At 32.5% G+C, this 11,516-nt stretch overlaps 1 protein-coding gene and 1 pseudogene across 1 annotated transcript; one reads left to right on the plus strand and one right to left on the minus strand.

The window, feature by feature from the left end:
- Nucleotides 1-1,175: 1,175 nt before the first annotated feature.
- LOC145578399 (protein FAR1-RELATED SEQUENCE 11 pseudogene) lies at nucleotides 1,176-3,768 on the plus strand (annotated as a pseudogene).
- A 2,772-nt stretch (nucleotides 3,769-6,540) lies between these two features.
- LOC145577583 (heterogeneous nuclear ribonucleoprotein 1-like) lies at nucleotides 6,541-11,295 on the minus strand. The gene is made up of 4 exons (XM_081635075.1): nucleotides 10,905-11,295; nucleotides 10,245-10,468; nucleotides 8,471-9,666; nucleotides 6,541-7,041 (listed from the first exon to the last, which is right to left on the minus strand). The coding sequence occupies exons 2-3, from the start codon at nucleotides 10,458-10,460 to the stop codon at nucleotides 8,500-8,502; spliced, it is 1,383 nt and encodes a 460-aa protein (XP_081491201.1). The 5' UTR covers nucleotides 10,461-10,468; nucleotides 10,905-11,295; the 3' UTR covers nucleotides 6,541-7,041; nucleotides 8,471-8,499.
- Nucleotides 11,296-11,516: the final 221 nt, after the last annotated feature.

The raw sequence follows: 11,516 nt of genomic DNA on the forward strand, positions 1-11,516 counted from the left end.
CGCCCTATTTGGCTATTTGACCCAAGTGCTCTTACATTTTCTTATTAAATGGGATGAGGTGCTGATATTTACAAGTTTACAACTTACAAGAGTATGCAATATGCATCATCTAAAAGTTTGTGCCTTTAATAAGTGATGTGGACCAGTAATTTTTTTTTATAAATTTTTATTGTTTCATGTTGAAAGAATATGAACAAATACCAACAGAGCAAATGTCAAACAAACAAGTAGACATATTGCAAAAATTACAGTGATATATGGACCAGGTGGTCCAGCACTAAAGAGATTTGTGGGCCCACAGTCCACAGACATGAGGATAAAATGGGCCATGTCACAGTCCACCTCAAAGTAGTAGCCTACTATGTGTCTTGTGTTATGTGGGGCCCCGAGAAAATTGACCCGGAATTGCATGATAATGATATGTGAAAAAAGGATCGTGTTTTTTTGTAGCCATGAAACTAAGATAATGTATGACCCATTTTTTAAATATAACGGCTTCTTATTCACACAACTATCTTCCCCTCCTTTTTTTTTTATTATTAGTTATATTTTATATTTTTATTTAATAATAATCTTATTGTATTGGCTTATATTATGCGAAACGTCTCTTTGTCCCAATGCCACACTTCCTTCAATGTTCTTTCTATTTAGTTATTGTACTTGAGAGTTGAGATCCATGAAAATGCAAGTGAAGTTCTCTAACTATAGTGATATTATTTTCAAAATTAAATGAATAAATAAACGGAATTTTGCATGCATTTATTTATCACGCTTGGTAATGTATAATTTTAACTTTCAATAACTTCAAATCTCGATAAGTAAAAATTATAATTAGATATCGCATAAGGCAAAAGCTAATTGGCGCCCCGGGGGCGCTAGATAAGAGCAATATTTGATGCATTAGCTTTCTCACATTTATTACTATTGTATTAAATATTTCTTATTGTCCCAAAAAAAAATACTCTGAGTACTATGTGAAATGTGAATACAAACCAAAATTAATTACTGCCATAACTCTCCTTAATTCATGGAAGATAAAAAAAACAATTATTTTACATGTATATCATTGTTCTTCCAATCGTCAAAAACAGAAACATGAAAAATTGATATTTCATGGGTATCATATGAACCTCCATCAAATACAAATCGTCAAAAACAAAAACAGAAAATAAAAAATGTTTGATTTGAATGAACCTCCATCATATGAAGAAGAAAATCATGATCAATCGAACTTATGGCTTGAGCCATTTGTGGGTCAAACTTTTCTTAGTGAAGAAGAAGCATGGGTATTCTACCAAAATTATGCACGCCTCCATGGTTTTAGCATTCGAAAAGATCGAACCAAAAAACAAGATGGTAAAATCATCCGGCGTGATTTCTATTGTCATCGTAGTCGAAGTCAACCACTAAAGGAAATTGACCCAAACAAAGAGCAAAGAAAGAGAGTATCCACTAGATGTAATTGCAATGCTCATTTGCGTATTAAATTGAGGAGATGCAATGAAATATTTGATGAAGAATGGCATGTAACTACATTTACAAAAGAGCATAATCATCCTCTTTTATCTCAATCACAACTCACAAGTGCGGTTCCTTCCGGCAAATAGAATGATAAGTCAAGAAGATGAGAAGCATATTCTTATCTTAAAGGAGGCCGGTCTTACAGTGAGACAAATTATTCGTGTTCTCGAGCTTGAAAAAAATCTAGAACACGGAGAGTTACCTTTTCTTGAAAAAGATATCCATAATCTTTTTACTAAAGTGAGAAGATCAATTTGTGGAGATGATGTAGCCAATCTACTGCAATATTTCAAATCTTGTAAAGAAGAAAATTCCAACTTCCAATATGTTGTTAAGGTTGATCATGAGAGAAAATTGGAGCACTTACTTTGGTGTCCGGCTCAATCAAATGAGTGGTATGATAAATATGGGGATGTTGTGGTCTTCGACACTACTTATAAAGTAAATGTATATGACATGCCGTTGGGAATATTTGTCGGTGTTAATAATCATGGGAAGACAATATTATTTGGATGTGCACCGCTACGGAATGAGACTACATATACTTTTAAATGGTTAATGAAGGTAAATATTATTTAATCTTGTGCTATCTTATTTTTAGTTTGTTGATAGACATGTGCTAATGTGCTACCTTATCAATCAAATATTGGCAAACAATATTTACATTTGGCTAGTCATTAACAATATAACAACAAACGTAGCATACCTTCGATAAAATTATCATATTGTATTACATGTTAGCAATTATCATATAGGTATACAGCTTGCATTACATGTTAGCAATTATCATATTTATTAAGATAAAATTTTATCATATATTACTAGACCATTTATGAGATATTATTGTGATTATGTGATATTGTTGTGATAATGTGATATTCTAATAGCATTGGCGTCAGTTTAGTGGAGTAGTAGATATCATCATTTAAAATATGTTCTTATCATATATACTCATGACAATTTATATAGGATTAATTTTAATAACTGATTTTATTCCTTATAGACTTTTGTGGCTACAATGAAGAAACCACCAAAAACCATCATAACAGACCAAGATCCATGGATGACCCAAGCATTTGCTCAAGAATTTCCACACACTAAACATTGTTTTTGTATATGGCATATCACTTCAAAATTTAGTGGTTGGTTCACATTTATTTTGCGTGATAAGTATCAAGACTGGTGTAAGGATTTTTATACGCTTTATAAGCTAGAGTCCGTTGAAGATTTTGAGAATCAATGGCCCATTGTTGTTAACAAATACAAATTGCTTGACAATAAACATGTTAAGGGTTTATACCAAATCAAAGAATTTTGGGCTCCAGCATACCTTCGAAGCTATTATTTTGGAGGAATGAGAACTACAGGAAGATCTGAGTATATTAATGGTTTCTTCAAGAGATTTGTTTCGTCTACTTCAACTTTAAAAGATCTTGCTAAACAGGTTAATAAACTTTTTTTTTTTTTTTGGAAAAAAAAATATGTTCTTTAAGTATATTATTTGATGTAGTATAAATAATTAACTTTTTTAAATTTAAGGTTGATGTTGCGGTTCGTGGGATTATCCAACGACAATCACATGATAATATGTTGGCATTTAGCAAGATAAATGTTTTAAAAATCAAGTCACCTTTGGAAAAACAAGCTTCTGAAGTGCTCACTCCATTTGCTTATGAGAAGTTTAAGGAGGAATGTGGCAGGTCAAGCCAATATTCTATCATTTGTAGTAGTGGGTATGATTTCTCGGTTAGATATTATGCAAACGAAAAAAGTCGATGTCATAAAGTGTTTTGGGATGGGAACATTGCAATGTGCTCTTGCAAGCAGTATGAGTTCTTAGGGATAATTTGTAGGCACATACTGCGAGTATTTCTTCAAAAGGACTGTCATGAAGTTCCATCTACTTACTTTCCTAACCGTTGGCGCCTTGATGGAAGTACCACTTCAATTGATCATGTTCCAGATGAGCAAATTATACAATCAAATGAGTTAGTAATTGATGATGATATTTCATGTCCTCCAAAGTCGAAGCCCAAAGGACGACCAAAAAATAAACGGCAAGTGGGTGGAAAAGAGTTGGCAAAACAAACAAGACACTGTTCTAAGTGTAGGAAACCAGGACATTATGCAAACAATTGTTGGATGGATAAAGAGAATGCAAATATTACAGATGATGCACCAAGAAAAAAGAACAAAGTTACTGCGTGTAGCGAAGATTTGAATCCTGTTTTTTTAGTCAAATATTAGATGAGAACTATATTAAGGTTTTGTTGTTGATTTTCTTTTTTATGCACTTTTTAAGGTATTCTACTTTCTATTATTACTTCTAATCATATTTTTTTTTGGAGTAAGAATCAATATAATGGAAAAAATAACTACATTTTACAGTAGATATGAAGCGTTTCTTCACAAAAAAAAAAAAAAAAAAAAAAAATGTAAACTCTTAACTATAATACTACTCTTGTATAGTTGTCTTACTCATGGGAAATATATAAGATCATGGAGAATTGAATATCTTAAATGAAAAGTAGCATTAAATGCTAATCTATTGAAAATTGATTCTGCTACATTGTTTTATAGACATATAATCACATTAAATGAGTAATAATTAATAAATTGATAAATTATATATAAATATTTATACCTTAACTAACGCCTCGGGGCGCCCGTTAGCGGGATCGATCACATAAATATGTTTTTCCTTACATATAATTCACAGAAGATGATTAAAAAAGGAATGTGAATAGTGTGAAAGTCGACGTATGTCAAGTAAAAAAGAAAGGAGAATATATGTAAAATGAATTGTCATCTAGAATACAATAAAGTATTAACTACTATAACTAGCTAACAATTACCTTTATTGGTAGATCTTAGCAAGTTTGTTACAAAGGTTAGGGTTTGACTTCCATCAGTAATAGTAGAAGTGGTGTAGCTTCTACCATGCATGAAAAGCAAGTCGCTTGTGATAATGTGGATAGCTTAGGCTAAAGGTACCTATACTCCAATTTAGGTCATTGCACTTATCACTATTCATATTAATAAAGATGTACTTTAGTAACTACTAACTAATAAGGATTTTAAGGAATGCATGTGTTAAGTGCTTAGGTCTATATTAAATATTACGTAGTAGTTGTTATACTAGCGTACGTACTTTAAGGTCTATTTCGTTATGTGTGACATAAAAGAAATAATTAAAAACATGTTACGTATTGTTTGGCAAAAAAAAAAAATTACTTAAATGAGAAGTTGGTTTACAATACCGTACTATTTGGCCAAATAACCTCTCAAATTAAGCTAACTTTATTAACAAATATGGTTATATTCTTATCCCCACCAATATAATGGCCACTGTATGTATTAAAATCATGTGCAATTTGTTTAAATAAAGATGTCATGTTACATCATTTTGCACATACCAATGTTTTTCAAGTATGTATAATTGTATATACAAAGTAAGAAAAAATGTTTTCAAACGTTAATAAACATTCAACTAACATATTAGGTTCATCATTTAAGTTCTAATCTAAACTTCCTCTAATTTTATCCAAGAATTGAAATTTTCACAAAAAAAAAAAAAAAAATAAAATAAAATAAAATAAAAATTTAAAAAAAAAAAAAGAGAGAGAGAAAGAAAAAGGTAAGAGGAAAAATTAATTTAAATGTATTCCTTGAAATTATTTGAAAAAATAAATTAGTAAATGGTATGCACAGAATAATTCCCAAAAATAATGCAACTTAGAATCTTGTGTTGATGAAAAGGGTATAATTAGTTGGCATTTGATCCAAAAATGTAAGCATGTTAGTGACTAATTCATTGCTTATCTCCATGTGAATGAGTGAATGAGTGAATGCATGTGTTTTGTCCCATGATATGTGTGAAAGGACAACAATAATTCAGCCTTCTTTCCCCAATAGAGAGAAAGTTGCAAGGGAATTGTAACAATTCCCATATAAATTTGATGATAAAATCATCTTGGTTATAGAAAAGCTTATATTTCTTCCGTCCAAAATTAATACCATCTTGGTTATAGAAAAGCTTATATTTCTTCCGTCTAAAATTAATTGTCTAACATGAATTTATATTGTTTATATATACTTTTAATGGTGAAGAAGAAATTTGTAAACTTTTCCCATTACAATACTAATGTAATGTCTTGTGATTAGTTTTTATGAGTGCTTATCAATATTTATACACTGATCTATACACATATTACTACAGTAAAAAAAAAAAAAAAAAAAAAAAAAAAAAAAAAAAAAAAAAGAAACATACACTAGGCAAAATTATGTGATATATTTGGTATATAGAGAAACAAAAAATATTTTCTAGTAACTTGAAATCTTTGAAATTCTTGTAAGATTTTATTTTTTTTTTCAACTACTCAAATTAGTGATGAAGACAATGAAAAATAATCCAAAGAAAATATAATTATATAGAAAAACAAATTCAATGAATAATATTTCAAGTTGGGATCAACTGATCAAGTAAAAAACATGTTAAAGTTATAATCATATAAGATACTTGGCATGAAACATGATCCTATGAATTTTTTCACCGTAAATCTTAAATAAGACTTGTTCTTTGCAATAAGCTCGCTTAAGATATGAGTTACTCGTGAATATTTGAAATTTAAGAACAAAGTTTTAAACAAACATAATGACAAATTCATTTATAAACAAACATGGAGCTTGCCTATAGTCAAAAACTAGTTTTCCAAATACGTCACCCCTTGAATGAAATGATGGTCGGAGGAGATAAAGAGAATATACTTTGTAATTTTGTATATGAAAACCACGGAAATATTATAAAAAGCTCTTTTAATTTATCATTTTGGCAAAACAATCGGTATACCAAAAAAAAAAAAAAAGAGATCGGACAACATAACAACTAATACTGAGTGGTCGAAGTGATAAAAGAAGAAAAGAAAAAAGATGATTTAATCGATAGAATTGATGACTTCGGAGCATTTAAAGCTAGAATCTTAAAACATTCAGCTAGATATTCACTACATAACAAAAGTATTAGACTATCTAAATGAAGTCACAAAAATTCTTTTGAACGGTATAAGCAGCTCACAAGCATTCTGAAGAGTTTAAACATTACAAACTCAACTAGATATTCACTACAGCAATTGAATACCTCATAAGAATATAAACAACTTGGCTGGAAAAACTATATGAGAGGAGAAGATCAGAAACACCCACTTCTTAGTTCTTTATGTACCCGCCGCATGTTGCAAGTCATGGATGTAATACTATGTGTAACCCGCGATTCAAATTTACAAATTCCAATGAACGAAGAAAAAAAAAAACAGGAAAAAAACCTAGATAAAATGACCAAGTAGTGTGTGCCGATCTTTGTTACTAATGTATTGTAAATCCAAGCAGCAACTCTGATCAATGCTACGACCCCCAAATTTCTACTTACTGAATTACAGAAAACAGTTCTTGCAGATTTTTGTTCACCTACAGAAACTTTGACATCCAATTGAATAATTTTCTCCTAGGCAGCAATCCCTGAAACTACACAACAAAAAGCATGTCAGTACAAAGAGAATTGGCATGAATTTTTGAGCACGACAGTTTATATATTTTAGGATAGTAGATACAATTCAACTAATCTTATATTCTTTCTGTCACCAGCTTCTGTCTAATGCAGAAAATAGGAGTAATCTTTCTTTGCACTGAAAAGGATCAACATGACTCACGCACTTTATGTCAAAAAAACTCTACTTTAATGAGACTCCAATAGATCAGTGATATTTAAGTACAGTGTCATACAACGGTGGCATTCTGTGTAAATTACTTGGCGATGTGTGTGGAAAAGGGGGATGGGATTTAAAATGAACTAACCATTCAAATTGAGGAGACCCATCTTTCTTGCTAAGTCCCATAAGTTCCTTAGGTGATTTAGATTATGTCAATGAAGAAGATTCCTTTACAAGTGTACCAGTGACAAAATCTAAGGCATGTCGGCAGTCAGCACCATGTCAATTACCCATATAAGTAAACTACGGATCATTATAGAGTTGAAACAAAAAGGATCCTTGAACGATGGATTGAATGGAACATTAAAGCAACAGGTTCAGCACATTCAACTAACTTTGTTTATAAGTTTTCTTAGTCTACAAGATTGTACCAGACAATTTAGTTCAAAATACATCTGACATATAGACCTTTGTGTCTTACTCATTAACCAAAAACAGCAGGTAGTTAAGGCAAGGGCAGCCTATGGAACTGATATGGACAGATGACCACCAGCATTAAACTCTTCAAAGATAAGCAACCAGACATTCAGATCAACAGATACCAATAACCAAACTAGGCATCAAAAAAACAAATGAATATCATATCTTAAATTTTGAAGATTTACATTTTAGACTAACATCCACTTCAACAAACCAGGAACTCTGCTTAGTTAAGTCTTGGTATTAGTCTGCCATAAACTCAAATAACATCAAACCCAAGACAAGCCCCCTAGTCCTGACTAAAATCAAAGCCACTAAATTATGCATCTAACAAGAGTAAGTTGTTGATATTAAATGTATTTTTCACTTGGTAATTTTCATCAAAAGAATGTTTCAGGTTATTTAGATGGAAAATAGCTTTTTCAGAGAAAATTATCAATAGTAATGACATCTGTTGAAATAAATAAACTTATTCAGCAGGGACTATAAACATAGCTTATTATTTAACCACATCTTGTACACTTGCCAGTTGCCACTAATGACTAAGCTAATTGGTTTTAATGATTGCACTTCCTTTCTTTTTGCAATGATTCACAAACTATTGCTAAATCGGTGAATATTTGGAGCTCTTAAAAGATTTTTTTTTCCCAAGGAAAAGTATGTTAATACCAAATTGAGAAGCAAATCAATAAAAGAAGGGGAAAGACATGTCCAAATGATTAAATTGTGTGTGTTAGCTAGTCATAAAGAGAATAAGCTCTTACCTCTATGTTGCTATTGACAAATGCTATAACTACCAACACAAACCAGCAGGATTATTGAGTGGAACATCTGAAACTGAATTTCCGAGTCCAAATTCAAATGAACCAGATCCCTTTAGTCCCAAAGATGGTAAAAGCAAAGATTGCTCATTCCCACCACCAAGGAAATCATCAAACTTAGCATCAAATCCACCATCTAATGAAGGAAAAGATGATACAGGTTGGGTCCTGGTTCTGATGTCTCTACCATACAATCCCATTGCTGATCCAAGATTGTTATCTTCCCGACCAAAGCTAAGGCTGAGACCATTTGAGACAGAAGCACGCCCTCCACCTTGAACAGGAATGGCAGAAGTATTCCAAATGAGCTCACTATTCTTAAGAGCATCTGCCTCAATGTCCCTAAAGTTCATAGAAGCATTGTTTCCAGTGATAGAAGTGTCAATAATGCTCCCATTTCCATTTCCATTTCCCCACAAGCTCCAGGAAATTGAGCCAATGGTGGAAGCACTACCCCTGTTCACCCCATCAAACTCGGCAAAGCTGTCGTGCCTATTGATGTTGCCATTATGCAATGCACTTAAACCTTGCTCAAAGTTCAACTTTGGAAAGAGATTTGCAGTTTCCCCAAAGCCTGGACTCATTCTTGGCTCATAATTCAACGCACTACCATAACTAGAAGGGCTAAATGAAGGGAATCCACCTCGAGCAAAAGGCATGGGACTTTGGCGTTCATCAAGTTTTAATCCATGTCCTCCAATTGGGCTCGGATTGTAGCCCTGTGTATAGCCATTGAGGAAGCTATTAACTCTAGTAAGTCCACCACTACTACCACCTAAAGGACTCCTAGTTGGCCCTGGTGATAGCTCTTTGGGAACAGCTCGTTTGACCTCAACCATTTTACCATTGAGTTCATGAAAGGTTTTCATCAGTGCTCTCTCAACTGCATCTTCTGAGTCAAAGGTTATGAATCCAAAGCCTCTTGGCCTTTGGGTGTTGTGATCATACATAACCACAACATCAGTGATGATCCCAAACTGATCAAAGTACCTTTTGAAGTCCCCTTCAGTCACAGTAGATGGTAAGCCCCCCACAAATATCTTCTTTGTGCGAGTAGGCACTGGCGATGCACTAGGGCTGTTGTGGTTTCTGGTCAGAACATGCTGATCATCTCTAGGAACAGCCTTCTTTGCCTCAACCTGATCACATACAATTAATTGAACTGTGTAAGATAACATCTCAAGCTTCTGAATGTAATTTATCACAGCATTGTGGAACATCAATCAACACCTTAAACGTGTACTTGAGTTCAAAAACTGATTGGCATTTTACAAGGCAGATGCCAATAAGAAAATTATTAAAATACAATGGCAAGTTGTCAATCAGGAGCTTCAAGAGTGATTAATTTAAGCACATTATACACCATCAGTAATTGCGATGTCATGTTAAACTGCTTCATATGATTAAATTTAATCGAGCTTCATCATCAGAACTTATTATTCTCTGTTAGCTTTATAGAGTTCTTTCATATTTCTCTCTTATTATCAATAGATAGATCCATGATAACAAAAATGGCTACAATGAACATACAAATCTAATGAATTGAGCTACCTCTAAACTATGTATGTGACATTTAGGTACAAACAATCAAATTATACCTCCACCATAAATGCAAACAATCACAATTTGCACTTCCTATATCAAAAAGGCAACAATATTAATACATAGAACCCAAAAAAATAAGAGAATCACAATATGAAATAGGCAAACATCTTACAGTTCTGCCATCTATCATATGCTTCTGCCTCACAACTCGCTCAGCAACAGCCGGGTCAGCATAGATAACAAAGCCGAACCCACGAGCACGGCCCGTTGCTCGATCCTTCATGATCACAGCCTCAACCACCTCACCAAATGTTTGAAAATACTCCCTCAGACGATCTTCATTTGTATCCCAAGAAATCCCACCAATGAAAAGCTTCCCTGGCTCCATCTTCCAATCTATCAATGATGTTCAACATCCAAAACAACATCAAATATCCATACACTTGAAAATTCATAAAGCTTCTACATAATTCCACCCAAAAACATGTCCGAACCATATAATAAAACTATAATATAATCACCACGGGGTAAATAGCAAATAAAACAACGGATCCAACACAATTAAAACAGCAACAATATGCTAAATCCATATCATATATTATATCAAACAATCATATTATTATTAAAAAGTTCAGAATTATGGTTAAAATCAAATGGGTATTGCTTAAATCAATATAAAATCAACAGATCCTTCATGGGTAAGTGTTAGATCAATGATCAATCAAATCCATAATCTGGGATTTCAATAAAAACCCAGAAAATTTCAATCAAAACCCACGTAATCAAAGTTAAAAACTTTAAATTAGAAATGAAAAATTGCAGAAATCAGTACCAGATTGTTAAATTTGTAGGGGGTAAAAACCCAATAAATATAAATTAATGGATCTAAGAGGAGGTTTAAAACAAGAACAAGAGAGAGATTAGGTCCTCCTCCCTTCTTCTTCTTCTTCTCTCCTCAACCCCCTCTTTTTTTTTTTCTTTTTTTCTTTTTTTTTTTGAATTTATAGGCGTTCTTACAAAATTCTGATTGAAGAGAAAAATCTAATGGAAGAAAAAACAGAGGATTGAGAAAGAGAGGAAAGAGGGTATTATATGTAAAGAGAGCTTAAAAAAAAAAGGAGATAAAAATAATAAATGGGCAGAAATGGGGAGGAGAGAGAGAGAGGGGTAAGCTTTGGCTATCCTCTCGTGGAGAAGAGGAGACGAAGAAAGATGGTGACTTGCCAGTTTTTAAGTTGGATTTCAAAAGTTGAGTGTATGCCTCTTCTTTACCTTCTTTTTTTTTTTTATTCTTTTTTTCTATTTTTTTTTTTCAAAATTTTAGAATTTTGATTGAAAAATACAAAATTAAAACTTATAGAAAAAAAAAATCAATAATTACCTTGAGAATCAAGGTTATAAAGTGAGTGAAGTGGGGAGGTATAATAGTGAAATGAACTGAACT

The sequence above is a fragment of the Chenopodium album genome, chromosome 14 (assembly GCF_948465745.1).
Source record: "Chenopodium album chromosome 14, dcCheAlbu1.1, whole genome shotgun sequence".
Taxonomy (NCBI): domain Eukaryota; kingdom Viridiplantae; phylum Streptophyta; class Magnoliopsida; order Caryophyllales; family Amaranthaceae; genus Chenopodium; species Chenopodium album.

Excerpts from the sequence above, each read along its gene's own strand:
- LOC145577583 (XM_081635075.1), bottom strand. The coding sequence starts at position 10,460 with ATGGAGCCAGGGAAGCTTTTCATTGGTGGGATTTCTTGGGATACAAAT. Across the intron at positions 9,667-10,244 it reads ATATGATAGATGGCAGAACT|GTTGAGGCAAAGAAGGCTGT; the intron begins GTAAGATGTTTG and ends GTATGTGATCAG.